This window comes from Chiloscyllium punctatum, chromosome 11 (assembly GCF_047496795.1).
Source record: "Chiloscyllium punctatum isolate Juve2018m chromosome 11, sChiPun1.3, whole genome shotgun sequence".
Lineage (NCBI taxonomy): Eukaryota > Metazoa > Chordata > Chondrichthyes > Orectolobiformes > Hemiscylliidae > Chiloscyllium > Chiloscyllium punctatum.
Genome location: NC_092749.1, coordinates 63,926,843 through 63,945,144, shown reverse-complemented (window position 1 = coordinate 63,945,144; position 18,302 = coordinate 63,926,843). Strand labels below are relative to the sequence as shown.

Here is an 18,302-nt window from a genome sequence, read left to right as displayed (position 1 = left end):
TAGGGAGCATGGCTTTAACCTGTGAGGGGAAACCTTGCAAAGCAAAGTTTTGTACGCAGAGAGCGGTGGGTGTCTGGAACTTGCTGCCAGGGGATGTACTAGAAGCAGATATGACAGCAACATTTAAGAGGCATTTAGACAGACACATGAAAAGGCAGGGAATAGAGGGATGCAGAATGTATGCAGGCATGTGGGATTAGTTTAGAATGGCATCATAATCAGCACAAACATGATGGGCCAAAGAGCCTGGACCTGTGCTGTACTGTTCCATGTTCTATAATAGCCAAGGAGAGAAACAGGTTGTGGCAGATGCCTTGAGCAATAGCAGTTTTGTAATTCAACTGAAGGAAATCTTTGTCTACACTATAAGGCAGGCCATCAGACAGTTGGAGGATCTTGTGAGGGTGAAAAGGTTACAGCAAATTTTACAAATATACATAGAAAGCTGAATCTACTCTCTATGACACTTGCTGAGATACATCAGGTAGATGAAAGGAGCAACTAAGGATTGATCATCGGAAAGTTCTGGACATGATAACCCTGCTATTAACTTCGAGACAGTTAAAGTATTGACCTGTATTGAGGGAGAGTCCCTAAAGTAAATTCCATGTGACTGTGTAGCATATGAAGGGAAAATTTAGGTATAGTGTAACATCATGGATAAATAATCTGGAGGCTAGGGTTCTGCTCTGGGTTGTAGATTCAAATCTTCCTATGGCAACTGGCAAAATTTATTAATAAACATAGAATTAACCATACGGACTATGAAACTATTATTAGTTCTTACAAAAGAAAAGTGCTTACTGTTGTCCTTTTTATGGAGTGAAATCTGCCATCCTTACCAAGCCTGGCCACCTTTATTCTTCCACACTTTAATCTCCTAGTTGATGAATTCAGTACACAATCACCGGCAAGTTGTTTGTGCATGTGACTGCATCCACCTGCCTCTAACTTACTGAAGTCTTGCACCTCACACCTGTTTACCTTGCCTACCACATCTCCGTTTTGTCTGCACTTTCTCACATCCCCATTTATCCATACAGAGCAGCGACTCACTGTTCCCCTTATGAAATTTCACTGCTCATTTTTCGATCTTACCAGGTGATCATAGGCCACTCAGTTCTTTTCCTCCCCCATTGCAGGAGAAACAGCCATAAAACTAGGGAAAGGGACAGAATCCAAGGTGGATATCCACAGATTTCCTAGTGAACAATAGCAGAGGAGAAAGCACTGGGCATTAGTAATATTTCTCTGTGTCAATCAGATGGAAACCTTCCAAATACCTAGTGTAACAGTTCGGTATTAGTGACACATGTAATACAACAGTTGCTTTTGATAGCTTTTTGCAATAACTCATGCAACTAATGCATAGAATCATCATTATAGAGACAATCTAAGACCTTCAAGTTTTCTGCAGCCAAGGTCTGTGAATCTTCCAAGCAGCTGATCAACTTCTGAGGTTGAAGTACCTTAAGGACTTTTGTTTACAAATACTGATACATTGGTCAGACGAGTTAGACATGGTTCTTTCACCTGAGTCCTTGCTCTTCATTGGCAGTGGTGATGGCAGGGAAAACAGTGGAAAGTTACTTGGAGGGCATTCATCTTGCCAAATTCTGCTCAGCTGGACACAAATGGTGTATCTCGAGGGTGCAATGATGAAAAGGATGAGCATGAGGAGCAGTGGAAAAAAAAATGCTTTCAAGCATACTGACCATTATTTACATAGAACAGTCTGCCTTGAGCATGTGCAGATTGCTGTTATAGACCTTCTTAAAAGAAAAATAAACCTCATGGGATGTGGGCATTAGTGACTTGGTCAGCATTTATTGGACCGTTAGGAGTTAACTTTGCTGTGCACCCAGAGTCATTGGTAGACCACACATACTAGGTCAGGATGGCAGATTTCCTTAAAGGGTATTAATGACCAGGTAGGTTTTTATGATAATTGACCGTGGTTATTTGCAGAGCTGAAAAATGTATTGCTGGAAAAGCGCAGCAGGTCAGACAGCATCCAAGGAGCAGGAGAATCGACGTTTCGGGCATATTCCCTTCAGGAATGAGGAAAGTGTGCCAAGCAGGCTAAGATAAAAGGTAGGGATGGGCGTTGGAAATGCGATAGGTGGAAGGAGGTTAAGGTGAGGGTGATAGGCCGGAGAGGGGGTGGGGTGGAGAGGTCGGGAAGAAGATTGCTGGTCAAGAAAGCGGTGCTGAGTCCGAGGGTTGGGACTGAGATAAGGTGGGGGGAGGGGAAATGAGGAAGCTGGAGAAATCTGCATTCATCCCTTGTGGTTGGAGGGTTTTTAGACGGAAGATGAGGCGCTCTTCCTCCAGGCATTGTGTTGCCATGGTCTGGCGATGGAGGAGGCCAAGGACCTGCATGTCCTTGGTGGAGTGGGAGGGGGAGTTAGTGTTCAGCCACGGGGCGGTTGGTTGGTTGGTGCGGGTGTCCCAGAGGTGTTCTCTGAAACGTTCTGCAAATAGGCAGCCTGTCTCCCCAATGTAGAGGAGGCCACATCGAGTGCAGCGGATGCAGTAAATGGTGTGTGGAGGTGCAGGTGAATTTGTGACGGATATGGAAGGATCCCTTGGGGCCTTGGAGGGAAGTGAGGGGGGGAGGGGGAGCCACCCCCCACCTTTTGTTGTGGTTCTGTTCACCGAGCTGGGAATTTGTGTTGCAGACGTTTCGTCCCGTCTAGGTGACATCCTCAGTGCTTGGGAGCCTTCTGTGATCTTTCCTCTGGCATTTGTAGTGGTTTGAATCTGCCGCTTCCAGTTGTCAGTTCCAGCTGTCCGTTGCAGTGGTCGGTATATTGGGCCCACATCGATCTGGACCCAATATACCGACCACTGCAACGGGCAGCTGGAACTGACAACCAGAAGCGGCAGGTACAAACCACAAATGCCGGAGGAAAGATCACAGAAGCGCTTCACAGGAGGCTCCCAAGGACTGAGGATGTCACCTAGACAGGGGACGAAACGTCTGCAACACAAATTCCCAGCTCAGCAAACAGAACCACAACAACGAGCACCCGAGCTACAAATCTTCTCACAAACTTTGGACCCCCCACCTTTTCCTCCGCTACATCGATGGCTGTATTGGCGCTACCTCGTGCTCCCACAAGGAGGTTGAACAGTTCATCCACTTTACTAACACCTTCCACTCCGACCTAAAATTTACCTGGACCGTCTCAGACTCCTCCCTCCCCTTCCTAGACCTCTCCATTTCCATCTCGGGCGACCGACTCAACACGGACATTTACTATAAACTGACTGACTCCCACAGCTACCTAGATTACACCTCCTCCCACCCCGCCCCCTGTAAAAACACCATCCCATATTCCCAATTCCTTCCCCTCCGCCGCATCTGGTCCCAGGACGACCAATTCCAATACCGAACCACCCAGATGGCCTCCTTCAAAGACCCCAATTTCCCTTCAGACGTGGTTGACGATGCTCTCCACTGCATCTCCTCCACTTCCCGCTCCTCTGCCCTTGAACCCCGCCCCTCCAATCGCCATCCGGACAGAATCCCCCTGGTCCTCACCTACCACCCCACCAACCTCCAGATATATCATATCATCCTTCGTCATTTCCGCCACCTCCAAACAGACCGCACCATCAAGGATATATTTCCCTCCCCTCCCCTATCAGCGTTCCGGAAAGACCACTCCCTCCATGACTCCCTCGTCAGGTCCACACTCCCCACCAACCCAACCTCCATTCCTGGCACCTTCCCCTGCAATCGCAAGAAATGCAAAACTTGCGCCCACACCTCCCCCCTCACTTCCCTCCAAGGCCCCAAGGGATCCTTCCATATCCGCCACAAATTCACCTGCACCTCCACACGCATCATTTATTGCATCCGCTGCACCCGATGTGGCCTCCTCTACACGGGGGAGACAGGCTGCCTACTTGCGGAACGTTTCAGAGAACACCTCTGGGACACCCGGACCAACCACCCCATGGCTCAACACTTCAACTCCCCCTCCCACTCCACAAAGGACATGCAGGTCCTTGGCCTCCTGCATCGCCAGACCATGGCAACATGATGATTGGAGGAAGGGCACCTCCAACCACAAGGGATGAATGCAGATGTCTCCAGCTTCCTCATTTCCCCTCCCCCCACCTTATCTCAGTCCTAACCCTTGGACTCAGCACTGCCTTCTTGACCTGCAATCTTCTTCCCGACCTCTCCGGCCTATCACCCTCACCTTAACCTCCTTCCGCCTATCGCATTCCCAACACCCCGCCCCCAAGTCCCTCCTCCCTACCTTTTATCTTAGCACACCTTGGCACACCTTCCTCATTCCTGAAGAAGGGCTTATGCCCGAAACGTTGATTCTCCTACTCCTTGGATGCTGCCTGACCTGCACTTTTCCAGCAACACATTTTTCAGCTCTGATCTCCAGCATCTGCAGTCCTCACTTTTTCTAAGTGTTATTTGCATTAGGCCTACTGTTTTATAATAGACTTTCATTGAATTCAAATTTCACCATTTGCTGTGGTTGGATTTGAACCCTTGTTTCCAGAACAATAGCCTGGGGTTCTGGATAACTAGTCCAGTGACATTACCACTGCATGCTAAAAGAGCACAAGTTTTAGAAAGCAAAGGTGTCGTGACTGACCAAGAAGGGTTTTAAAAAAAAAGGAGGGATATTGTGACCCCGTCTCACCTGTGCATAATGTAACTTTAAAGAGGCTTGAGGATGGGAGGTCAGCCAGGAATGTATCACAGTCTGTATGGCTCAGCTATTCGATTTTGTCCAGCAAAACTACAAGAGCTTTTTACTGTCTTTAGGCTATTATTTTAATCAAACACAACTTTTTTTGCTCCACTTTCTTTCAAAGGGGTAACAATATCTCAAGTAGATGAAGAAACATTCTCCGTATTTGCCCCAACTCCAAGTGCTATGCATGAAGCCACTGAGTTCATAAGTGAACTCTGCAAGGATGACGTAAGTCTAAACATGACTTTGTAGTTTAGCTTGTTTGTTTGTTTGTTTGTTCTTTATTAAACAAACTGTGGCTTTTCTTTTCCACAGCAAGAACAGCAACTGGAGTTTGGTGCCGTTTATACTGCCACTATAACTGAAATACGGTAAATACATCAAAGCAAGTCATACTTCATACTAAGTCGAACTGAGCCTCTAAACTGTGTGTGTTTGTTTGTGTTTTTGGCAACTCTTGCAAAAGATGACCTCTTAACAAAGAAATAAGAATTTCCATTTCCATTTCCCAGAGCATAAATGCTAACAGTGGACCTATGACAGTGAAACCATCCATCATGCATATAATATATCTAATTAGTAAATAGATATCTATGCTCCATTAGTGACCGTTACTATGCTGACCCCACTCACGCCCTCCACTTCCTCCAAGACTTCTGTTTCCCTGGTCCCCAATGCCTCATCTTCACCATGGACATCCAGCCCCTCTACACTTCCATCCGCCATGAACGGGGCCTTCAAGCCTTCTGTTTCTTCCTCTCACGACGTCCCCACCAGTACCCTTCCACTGACACTCCTATTCAGTTGGCTGAACTGGTCCTCCCCCTCAACAATTTCTCCTTCGAATCCTGCCACTTCCTCCAGGTGAAAGGGGTAGCCGTAGGCACCAGCATGGGCCCCGGCTATGCTTGTCTTTTTGTCAGCTACTTCGAACAGTTCATCTTCCAGAATTACATCAGCACCACTCCCCACCTTTTCCTCCGCTACATCGATGACTGCATCAGTGCCACCTCATGCTCCCATGAGGAGGTTGAACAATTCATCAACTTCATCAACGCATTCCACCTCAACCCTAAATTCACCTGGACCAATTCTGACACCTCCTATCCCTCTTGGACCCCTCCATCTCCATCAACGATAATTAACTCAACACTGACTCCCACAGCTACCTGGTTTACACCTCCTGCAAAAATGCTATCCTGTATTCCTAACTCCCCCGCCTCCGCTGCATCTGCTCCCAGGAGGACCAGTTCCACCACAGAACACACCAGATGGCGGCCTCCTTTTTAAAGACTGCAACTCCCATGTGGTTGATGCCCTCCAACGCATCTCATTCACATCCTGCACCGCTGCCCTTGAACCCCACTCCTCCAGCCGCAACAAGAACAGAACCCCCCCTGGTCCTCACCTTCCACCCCACCAACCTCCATTACATCGCCCGCTGACGTTTCTGCCACCTCTAAACGGACCCCACCACCAGGGATATATTTCCATCCCCACCCTATCAGCTTTCGCAAAGACCATTCCCTCCATGACCAGTTGTCAAGTTCATGTTCCGCCCTCCTCTTCTCCCCATCTTCCCCCCCCCCCCCAGCACTTTCCCCTGCCACTGCAGGAACTGCAAAACCTGCACCCACACCTTCCCCACACCACCCCCCCACCTCTATCCAAAGGCCCAAAGGAGCCTTCCACATCCATCAAAGTTTCACCTGCACTTCCACCAATGTCATTTATTGCATCCTTTGCTCCAGATGCAGTCTCGTCTATATTGGGGAAGCTGGACACCGCCTTGCAGAGCGCTTTAGGGAACAACTCTGGGACACCCGCACCAATCAACCCCACTGCCCTGTGGCCAAACATTTCAACTCCCCCTCCCACTCTGCCAAGGACATGGAGGTCCTGGGCTGCCTCCACCGCCACTCCCTCACCACCAGACGTCTGGAGGAAGAACGCCTCCTCTTTTGCCTTGGGACTCTTCAACCCCATGTCATCAATGTGGACTTTACCAGTTTCCTCATTTCCCCTCCCCCCACCTTAGCCCAGTTCCAACCTTCCAGCTCAGCACCGTCCTCATGACCTGTCCCACCTGTCAACTTTACTTCCCACCTATCCACTCCACTCTCCTCTCCAAGCTATCATCTTCACCCCCATCTCCATCCACCTACTGCACACTCAGCTACTTTCTCACCAACCTCACCTCCCCCCTCCCATTTATCTCTCCACCCCTGAAGCTCCCAGCCTCTTTCTTGATGAAGGGCTTTTGCCCAAAACGTTGATTTTTCTTTTTTTTTAATCTTTTTTTTGTTCCTGCTCCTCGGATGCTGCCTGACCTGCTGTGCTTTACCAGCGCTACTCTAATCTTGACTCGTTACTCTGAGTCCAGTTAGAATTTCATAGCTTTCTGTAGGGATTATATATTATTATTTACACACTTGGCTTCTAAAGTAGAGGTAAATTTTAGTTCTGTGAAAGTAGCTTTTTAGGTTAAAGTAATTTTGAACAGTAAGTTCAAAACTGCATTTCCAAGAAAGCATGTGACTCATGCTCGATGAGTAGTTAAGTTTACCTGGTAAATGGCTCAGTGCTAACTGACAACTATGGAAAACAAAATTAAGACTGACAACTGATTTTAAAAAAAATACCGAATCAAGATAGAGTTCAAGGACTGAAATTGCTGAACTCCACGTTGAATCCTGTAAGCTGTAAAGAGCCCAATTGAAAGATGAGATTTTGGTCCTTGTACTAACATTGAGCTTCACTTGAGCCCTGCAGCTAAGGACAGAGATGTGTACATGAGAGTAAGAATAGGATAGTGAGTGAAAATGATAAACCATCAGAGGCTTGGAGTCACGTTTGTAGACTGAGCAGAGGTATTGCACAAAGCAGTCATCCAACTTGCATTTGGTCTCTACAATACGAGGAGCAAATACAGTGTGAGCTAAATTGAGAGAAGGTCAAATAAATTTGTTCTCGCCCTGACGAAGTTCACTTAATTTATGTAATGTTTTATGTAACAGCATTGACTGTATAACTTTAACTTTTATCTAGGGATATTGGAGTAATGGTGAAGCTGTATCCCAATATGACTGCAGTTTTACTGCATAATTCACAACTTGACCACAGAAGGGTAAGACAGTTCACAGCTAAATACATTGCAAATAATAAAACGTAAAAATGCAGCATACTCATGACCTCATCTTATTTCATATATTCGATTAAGAAGTCTTTTTAATTTAATGAAACATTTATCATAACATCTGAATCATTGTCATTTTTTTAATTTTTAGATCAAACATCCAAGTGCCATTGGACTGGAAGTTGGACAACAGATTCAGGTATTCTTGTCATGTGTATATAAGAAACAGAAACAGGGGTAAACCTTCTGGCCCTCAAATCTGCTCTGCCATTTAATTTGATTTTCTGTCTCAACTCCACTTTCCTACTCACTCTCCACACTCAGTTTCCCTGAGACACAAAAATTAAGTGTACTCAATAAGTGGAGTGCCCTCCAAGTACAAAATGCTCTCATCTCATTGCTAAATGATTGACCACTTGTCCTCAGACCAACGGTAGCCACCACTTCTGGTGCTGACCTTTTATTGATCAGTCAGACTTCAGCCCCTCTGCAGACATGATTGTATGAAATGCCTGACCCTGAACAGTTAATGCCTGAGGACCTGTCAACCCTTACACACACAAACAATGTGATGCAAAGGTGTAAGAGGAGATTGTCAGTACTAAAACAAAACCCTGCACATTATAGAGGGCTTATCTCCAAAAACGCATACTTCTTACAAATGACCATTTGCTCCAAAACCTGAAATAAAATGAAACTTTTTGAAAATCAAAAGCCTCCTTTTGGAAGCTACTTCGAGTCAGAGATGTACAGCACAGAAACAGACCCTTCAGTCCAACTCATGCATGCCAACCAGATATCCTAAATTAATCTAGTCCCATTTGCCAGTACTTGGCCCATATCCTTCTAAACCTTACTGTACATATACCCTCCTGATGCCTTTTAAATGTTGTAATTATACCAGCCTCCTCCATTTCCTCTGGCTGCCCATTCCGTATATGCACCACCCCCTGCGTGAAAAAGGCTAGAACTAATGAAAACAGTCTCAGAATATGGATGGGCTGTTCAGGTTTGAGATGTGAAAATATTTCTTCATTCAAAGTGTAGTGAACCTGTGGAATTCTCTATCACAGAAGGCTGTGAAGGCCAAGTTACAGAATTTATTCAAAAGTTTTTTGTCATGATTATGAAGGTATCAAAGGGTATGGGAAGAAAGTAGGATCAGTGATAGAGGATCAGCTACAATCTTATGAAATGGCACAGCAGGCTCAAAGGACCTGCTGCTCCTAGTTTCTATGTTTCAATGTTTTATAACAAGTCTTAGCATAGCGGCTGAACCCAGAGATTCTGGCCCAGATGTAGGGATGCTGCTACTGTGTCATGACCAGCTATTTCTATATTACTTTCATTTTGTCAAATGGTCAGTTCCAAATTGTATCGTACTTCACTGGGTAATATGCTGGAAATCAAGACCCCTGTTCCCAAAGTCATATAAAAGTTAAAGATTTTAAAATAAGTATTTCCTATTCCCCAAATTAGCTGATTTCCAGATCCAGGTTGATATAAAGCATGGATCAGATTTCTGTAGTCTTTGTTTCCACGATCTGTTGAGTTGGTTCTTGCTGATTGGAAGGTTTCTTCTTGATCTTCCTTTTCCAAATACTTTCACAGGTTTGCAAGATAAACTGGGTGTCTGATTCACTTAAAAGGTCTCTGACTTGTCAATTAAAAGTTACAGCTCATTGAAACCATTGAATGAAAGATAATCTAGTTTTCTTCATTTTTAAAGTGGCTTTTGACCTCTGAGAACAGAGAGGCAGTTCCGATGCCAGTGGAGACCTGATCATTTAATTAGATATCTTGATGCCAGCCCCAAGTTTTGTCATCACAAACTAATCCATAGGCCAAACAGAGCTCCATCTGAATACAGAACACAGTAACTCCAGTTTATCTGCAACCTAAACTTCAAGTTCCGCTTAAAAGCAGAATGGATGTTTGAAATCTGAAACAAATAAACACTGAGAATGATGGAGAAACTTAGCAGTTCTGGCAGCATTAGTGAAGAGAGAAAGACAACTAGCATTTTGATTCTGGTACGACTTCAGAACTGAAGAGTTTTTCAGCGGAAGAACTGATGACAACCATACTGATTCGAAATGTTAACTATCTTTCTCCACAGATGCTGCCAAACTTGCTAAACTTCTCCAGTATTCTGTTTGCTTTAATTATTCATTTTTCAAGTAGCTGTTTAAACTATGTATAGGAGTGTCAGGTTATTTGTTCATCAAAACATGCAGCCATTCTTGGTTTTTAAAATAGTTCTTTCACATTTCAGGCTGCAATTTTAAAAAAAACACAAAAGAAATGGTCCTTACAGTTAGTATTCATTAGAAGCCTAAGTATTTAATTCCTTTCTTGATTTAATGTTATTTGTTGAAACCTGAAACTTTGCAAATATGAAATCCAAATGAAGAAATTAAGAATTTTAATGAATGAGAATGTTGAAGTACAATGAAAGCATTAATATGGAGGAAAATATTTCCTTTTAAAAATAGGTGAAGTATTTTGGTCGTGATCCCACAGATGGAAGGATGAGGCTTTCTCGCAAAGTTCTGCAGTCTCCAGTGGCAACCGTAGTTAAGAACTTGAGCGACAAAAATAGCATTGTGATGGGAACAAGAGAGTCTTCGGCGTCTAATGCTTCCCCTTGACCATGTTCATACTGTCAGAAGCAATAGTACATGAGGAAACTTGATGAACTCCTCGAACTACACATTTATTTTAACCTAGGCTAAAAATTGTAATATTTTTTATACAGGCTATATAAATTGATTTTGTCTGCTTTTCCTCAATTGATATAGTAATTGTGACATTGTAATTGCCAACAATGTTTTTGGTGTAATAAAATTATTGATACTTGGAAGATTGAGCTACTTATTATGCAAGTAATTTCAAAATACTAAGAAAATAAATTGAGTTGAAAAGGAAGTATTCCTTATATAATTGAAAACTATTACGAGGGGCTGGGATTCTTCCCAGAATCTTTTGGCTAATTCTACAAGCCAATGCCTAAATTGAGACAGTAACCTTAGCTGGGCAAACAGAGCAATCTGCATTAGTAATGTGTGATCTTCAGCTAAATAAAAACCAGCAGTACTCTTTGCATATATGAGGAAGGAAAGGGTGGGGAGAAAGGCATTTCTAAGTATGTAAGCTCTGCATCAGCCAACCCAAACTGAGGTTGCATAATTAAGCAAATTAGCTAGAACTTCTGCTGGTACAGACTTCACAGTTTGGAACTTCTTAAGCATCATAAGATTCCACTTTTGTCTGAAGGAAACAGCTTGCCTATGGTGCTTCTCAGCCAACCATTTTTCCAGTTGGCTTGACCCAACTGGCTCAGCTGTCCACCCACCTAGAATTCCGACTGATGACCTTTTGTTTGTTTGCTCACCTAACACCTGCTGTTTCCAACCTGCTAGGTCTGAGTTGTTCTTGTCTGTCTGTCTCAATCCTTCTTAGCATGAAAGGAAAAAGTGCAAGAGTGAATAGTGAGAATTAAGGGAGTGTGAGAAATGACAGTGAATGAGAAAATAAGAGAGCAAGCATGAGATCATGAGCATTGGTATGAATTACTGAATTAGCATCTAAGTGCAGACTACCCAACTGATTTGATTGTATTGTGTTGCCTAACAACTTTAGAGCAGTAAATATGATATCATACAGTAGTTATAAAAGTCTGACCATAGAACTTTTTGGTTTTGGTGTGGGGGTTGAATATAAATTATATTCCAATATACTTTGGGGTTCATAGCTGAATGGAAAGTTTGGTGTGTATGTAGTAAATACAGAGTAAAAACAATGACTGCAGATGCTGAAAACCAAATACTGGATTAGTGGTGCTGGAAGAGCACAGCAGTTCAGGCAGCATCCAACGAGCAGCGAAATCGACGTTTCGGGCAAAAGCACAGATCAATTGTAGCTTTCAAAGAGGAATTGGCTAAATACTTGAAGCAAAATTGCAGGTATATGCTGAAAGAGCTGATGACTGGGACTATCTAGATTGCATTTAGAATGAACTGGTGCAGATTTGATAGGCTGAATGGCCTTCTGTGATGTTTATTCCATTGATTCTTTTCCTGAAATTGGTCATGGTTCTTGGAAAATGGAAGTCAAAGAAAAACTGAAACCATTCATGGCTGGAAAACAAATAGGATAGCCAGACTCCATCTTTCAGGTGATGGAATCGGAAGTTCAGCTTTTTTGTCAATCTCCTTAAGCCTCTGCCACCTTCTCTGAATTCTGATCTTTAAATAGCTGTATTTCCTTTCAATCTTTCTGCTCTAAGAAGAAGATCCCAGCTTTTCAAGTCTATCCTTTTTATAACTTTAATTCTTCATCCTCGGAATTTCAGCTATATGCTCTTCAAAGCCTCTGTGTTCTTCCACAAGTGTAGGGTCCAGATTAATCAGAATATTTCAGTGAGGGACAAATCATGGTCTTATACAAGATCAACACAACTTTCTCATTTTTTTGTACTCTCCTATAGATAAAGCTTTGCTAAATTGTACTGCCACCTTCAATGATTTTTGTGTAAAAATCTCAGTCATGAACATTTCATGTTCTTGCACTCACTTTAAAATTGTGCCATTTGTGGTAGTTTATATTGTCTTGCCTCACTTTCCCTCAAAATTTTAAGGCAAACTGTACCTTATAGACTATTTCAGCATTTAGAGCTATTGTGTTTAAATGCACTTTGACAGAACACTCCTCTTTTTATTTTCACGGACCTATATACAAATCCTCATGACAATTGATTTTTTTTTCAAGTAATCAGTAAATAATTTCCAAGTTAGGCAATAACTATAACACCTCTATTACAAAGGTCACACTTACATATGTGCACTTGGAAGAGGTTGTGGTTATAAAAGTTGCATACTTTCATGTTCTGATTTCAAGAGTTCTTGTGCTTTTCTAGGACAAAATTTTCAAATAATGCAAGCCTTGTGATGTAATATGTGTGATTTATATATATTTTAATATTTTAGAATATTTCTAAGTTAGAGTTCGAGCTAACGCCATGTATGTTTGGTCTGCATCTATGAAGGCATTTAATGATTAACTTGGAAGTATTTCTGTAGTACTGGTAATTTCTTTTAAAGTACAGTATGAGACAAACTTCCTGGGGAATAATGGGTTTCATTTTCATTGAGTAAGCTTCATGAGCAAACAAAGTAATCAGCTACATTGTAGGCTTTTTATTTTAGTCTTCGGGGAAACACCTATTGTTTATGTTTCAGTTTGTAGGAGTCTTGGCTGGAACTGGATGTGTAAGACAGTTGCTCCTGAAGAGAGGAGCAAACTTAAAACTTGAGATGTGTTACTTCAGTGTAAGGAGTTTAGTTGGAAAGTTCTACACCCAAAATTGTTGGTTAAACCATGAAGGGGTTATTTGAAATCCAGAAAGTCTCATTGAAGACCCTGAAGTCACAGTTAATTTACTCCCTATAGATGAGATAGAGAAGGAAATTTTCTGTAGTATGAGTACTGGTGGGATAGTCTGAGTGCTGCTGGGATTAATAAGATTGTATTTAACTATGTGTTTCAAAATCTTTAAACATGTTCAATGTAAATAATTTGGTTTATTCTGTATTTTCATTCCTTTTGCACAATAAACTTTGTTTCATTGTTAAATCCAAATCTGCAGCTTTGCATTATATAGAACATAGAACTTGTGTTTCAATGAAAGACCACCTCACTAAAACCAAAATATGATCTATCAAGTCTGATTCAATCAGTAATAGCAGCAAAGGATCATAACAACCAGTAATCTTTTGGCAACTTAAGAAAAAAGAATAGTTTACTATTCTAGATGAAAAATAAGTCTGAATGAACTGTCTGTGATTTACCATTCTCATAAGCTATACACATAGTTTCAACAAGCCTAACAGCAAATCTTTCCATGCAAGAAATAATGGCTGGAAACTTGGAAGTACTGTAACTTGAGAGGACAGCGTAGAACTCCATAAGGATGGTGACAGTTTGGTGGAATGGACTGACAATTGTCAAATGAAATTTGATGCAGAGAAATGTGAGGTGGTGCATATTGGTAGGAAGAATACTGAATGGCGATGTAATGTAGGGAATTTATTTCTAAAGGCAATTGAGAAGCAAGAGGACTTAAATATATATACACAGGTCATTGAAGGTGGCAGGACAGGCAGAAAAAGTGGTTAAATCAAGCATACAGTATCCTTATTCATTATAAGGGATTATAGTAAAAAAGTGGTGTCAAATTTATTGAATCTCAGCTGGAGTATTGTGTACAGTTCTGGGTGCCACCTAATAGGAGGGACGTGAACACAAAGGAGGAAATGCAGAAGTGATTTACAAGAAGGTATCCAGAGATGAGAAACTTCAGTTATGAGGGTAGATTAAAGAAGTTGAAAATGTAATTTCTTAGTTGTCTTCTCACCAAGGAGAACTGCTAGAGATTTTCAAAATCACGAGTGGGCTGTATTGAGTAGGTAGAGAGAGACTGTTCCCACTTGCAAAAGGAACATTAACCAGAGAGCATAGATTTAAAGTGACTTGCAAAAGAAGCAAGGGTGAATAGAGGAAAAAGCTTTTTCACACAGTGAGTAGCAAGGGTATGGAATGTACTCCCTAGAAGAATGGTAGAAGCAAGTATAATCAAAGTATTTAACAGGACCCTGGATGATTATGTGAAGAAAAATAATGTGCAAAGGTATGGGGAAAAGCAGGACATTTGCACTAAGTAATCATGCTAATTTGAAGAGGTGCAGGCTTGACAGTTTGACTAGCATTCTACAGCATATGATTCTGTAACTGAAAACATATCTGCCCCTAATTCACAGGCATTGGATGGTTCTTCTGAAGTATTAATCAATACTCTGAATTCTCCCAGATGTATCACTAATTTCTTCATTTTAAACTTGAGAAAAAGGCATAATACCCACAAAGCAAATTCTGTCACATATTTGCAACATTTAGGCTGAGAATTTAAATCCAATGTAAGATGTTGACTGATGTTTTGTGAAATGCATAATGAATTTAGAAGAGAATAATGTAACTGAGCACATTGATTTCGTTATTATAATTCTGGCTCTGGTTAGGTGCATTTTCTCTTGCTCTGTCCAAAGGATTATTCCTTTAAGCAACTCCTTGTTCAAAAGAACCAAAGTATGATTTTCACGAAATCATGAGAATGCTTTAATCTTGGAACTCCCTAACAATTGGATAAAAAAAGTCCAGCTGCTGGACATTGTCAACTTTGTCAAATGAGGTTTAATAGGAAATTGAAATGATCAGAATAATCAAGCATAGCAGATCTCACACAATTAGAAATTTATACTTGCAGATGCTATTCAAAAATAATACCATTTGGAAAATACAATTTTGTTTTCCACTGTTTTACATCTGTTTTATAAAGACTTGCATCAATTGACTAATCTTTCACTTCACGTCACCAATCCTAACAACTAACATAAACTGAATAAAAGTAAACCATTCAGGAAGCAGTAAATTTCAAGTGTATGATCCCAACTGCTCTTAACTCTGGATTTGTCAGATCCCAGAGTAATACCTGGCTTGAGAGATCATAATTTTGTTCTTTATCTACCATGGAGATCAACTACTAGAAACATTCACTAGAGTCTGCAAATGTATGCAGAAATGTTCACCCAGTTAAAAAAAATCTGATTTTCCTGGACAGAAGAGGGAAACAAGGAAGATTCTACTGAGTACCAACTGTTCTGGTTCTTTGGCCTCAACTTGATTTTGTAGCCTTGAGTGTAATTCCCTCCTTAAGGATATCATGGATCACCTGGACTGCAGCAGTTCAATAGGCATCTCACCCACCACCTTCTCAAGGGCAACTAGGGATGGGCAATATATACTGGTGAGCCATTGACACCCACATACTATGAATGAATAAATAAAAAAATCATTACACTGCTCAGGAGGAGAAACAGTGAAACTTATCAATACTTAGTCAATGTTACAACTTCAACACTGAGCTGTGTTTCATGATCAAATTATCCTTTCAAAAAATATATAATGAAAGTGTACTACAATATGATACAATCAAAGTCCAGCTAAGAGGAAGTAGTGCCCTCTCTATAAACAATGACTACATTTGATTTTGATACAACAGTCCAAAGACAATTATTTCATCCAATATCATAGAATCTGGGCGATGTTACTAAGCCTAGTCCACATATTCCAGTTGATAAAGTACAATTTGAGATCAAGTTCAGTGGATAATATTGAAGGCAAATTGCTTATCAGATGTTATTTTGCAAGGAATGGAGTTTAAAAATAGGGAGATCTTACAAAAGCTATGCAGGGCACTAGGCAGGCCACAACCGGACGACTTTGAACAATTTTGGTTCCCTTATCCAAGGACAGATATACATTACTGGCATTAGAAGAAGTTCAGAGAAAGTTCATTCATGTAAAGACTGATTATAAATGTTTATTTTTAATTCTCAGTAGTTTTGGCTGTGGATTGTAGTTTAAAAAGGGCTATTTTAAAAACAAAAGATTGTGGAAGGGATTCCTGAACTTTTGAAAGCAAACTGTTTCTCATAATTTTGTAAACCTTAATCAGATAACCCCTCAGCATCCTCTGCTTCAAAGAAAACAAACCCAGCCTATCTAGTCTTTCTTCATAACTGAGACTATTCATCCCAGCACTTGGGGAATCTCCTTTGTAACCTCTTCATCCTTCTGATAGCATGGCGACCAGAACTGTACACAATATTCCATCTCTGGCCAAGCCCATGTTTTATAAATTTGTAATAAGACTTCTTTGTTCCTATATTCTATACCATTGCTAATGAAGGCAAATATCCTATTTGCCTTCTTCACTGAGTTAGTGGGAAACCTGGGCCTGTCAATGTGCAGAATTTTTGATCTGGGGAGGATTTGATGAGAGGGCCATCCACAGATTTTGTTCCACTGACAATTTCTCCATCCTGTTATTTTTCATGTAAATGAATGTTGAAAATGCTCGCTCACAGAGGTATTTTGTTGCAAAAATGCCAAGAGTACAGCAATAGGTTTAGAGATCGTCAGTCAGCCAAAACACATATCACCCAGCTCTCCAAACTTTCTAGTCTAATGAAACCTATCCTGAATCAAGCGAATTTTGGAAAGTTAGCATCAATGCATGTATTAGTATATTAGTTCTTTTAGGATAACGTCCATCTGGACCCAGAGGCTTGTCAACTCATTGCTCTTTTAATTTGTTTAATACTGCTTGCCTATGATTGGAATTTTACAACATGCCTCTCTTCCTTCAACCTCACGATTTACAGCTGTTGCTGGGATAATATTTATTTCCTCTGCAGAGAAGACATGAGTAAAATATTGTTCATATCATCTACTATTTTCTATTATGTACTATTAACTCCTAATTCTCACTCTCTGGTGAATCGACACTCAACTTATTTATTCTTTTCTTTTTTGAATATGTCCAGAAATCCCTTACCTTTATTCTGAACTAACCTCCTCCTTACTCTAATTTCTTTCTCTTAATTAACTTTTAGTTATTCTGTGCTATTCTTTATATTTTGACCAATCATCTGATCTGACGCTCATCTTTCCACACTTACCTTTTTCCCTCAAGTTAGATGCTTTGCTTAATTTATGTTTGCCACAAATAGTGGATCCATCTCTTAGATTTTTTCTTTAAATTAAGCATATACCTAATCTGAATATTTGAATGTTTGCCACTGCGTCACTGTTGATCTACCTTCTAGCCTAGAATGCCAGTTCACATCAGCTGGTCCAGTTTTATATCCATGTAGTGCCCTTATTTAGGTTTAAAATACTAGCCTTCAGACTCAATCTTCTCCCTTTCAAATTGGAAATAAAATTCAATCATCTTGTGGTTGCTGCTCTGAGAAATGTCTTTATTCTGATGTTATTAATTAATCTTGTCACAAGGAAAAATATTGGTTGCATGTGGGAAAGAGACATCAATAATCGTGGGTGATCTTTACCAGTCATCCTCATCTATCCCAACTTGTGACATCACCAACCCTGCATGCCCTATGCACTGCCAATTCATTCATTCAGAAAACCTCCCCACCTGCATCAGCTGTGCCACTCATTTTCGTTTTCCATAATGCTGCTTCTCTTGCATTCCATGTGGAAAACTGCCCTAAATAAACTGCCAGCATGAAAGGTGTTCTGCCTGTTAATCAGCTCCTCACTCATTTTGAGCAGAAGATCCTGACCCTGCCTGTCCAGATAGGGCTTGGACTAGTATTGGACTTGTTATGCTAGGATCCAGTGAACTTAAGCTATCCCCGTTGACTGGACTGAGGCCTGCTAACAACCATGACTAGTTTCCTGATTTTGTGTCTGCGAGGCAGCAACAATCTGACTTTGTCTGCGGGGGCAATATGCAAAAGGCAAGGGAGGGCAGGGATTTTGCAAGCATGGAAGTGGGCTCAAAGTGATATGAC

At 41.4% G+C, this 18,302-nt stretch overlaps 1 protein-coding gene across 2 annotated transcripts in view; it reads left to right on the top strand.

Annotated features, from left to right (window-relative positions):
* The window catches only part of pnpt1 (polyribonucleotide nucleotidyltransferase 1, mitochondrial), a 79,132-nt gene extending 65,626 nt beyond the window's left edge, over window positions 1-13,506 (top strand). For both annotated transcript variants that reach the window (XM_072580963.1, XM_072580964.1), the window contains 5 exons: window positions 4,852-4,958; window positions 5,046-5,101; window positions 7,779-7,857; window positions 8,018-8,065; window positions 10,362-13,506. In XM_072580963.1, the coding sequence (XP_072437064.1) occupies window positions 4,852-4,958; window positions 5,046-5,101; window positions 7,779-7,857; window positions 8,018-8,065; window positions 10,362-10,517 (446 nt within the window). In that variant the 3' untranslated portion in view covers window positions 10,518-13,506. The remainder of the gene's footprint in view (window positions 1-4,851; window positions 4,959-5,045; window positions 5,102-7,778; window positions 7,858-8,017; window positions 8,066-10,361) is intronic.
* Window positions 13,507-18,302: the final 4,796 nt, after the last annotated feature.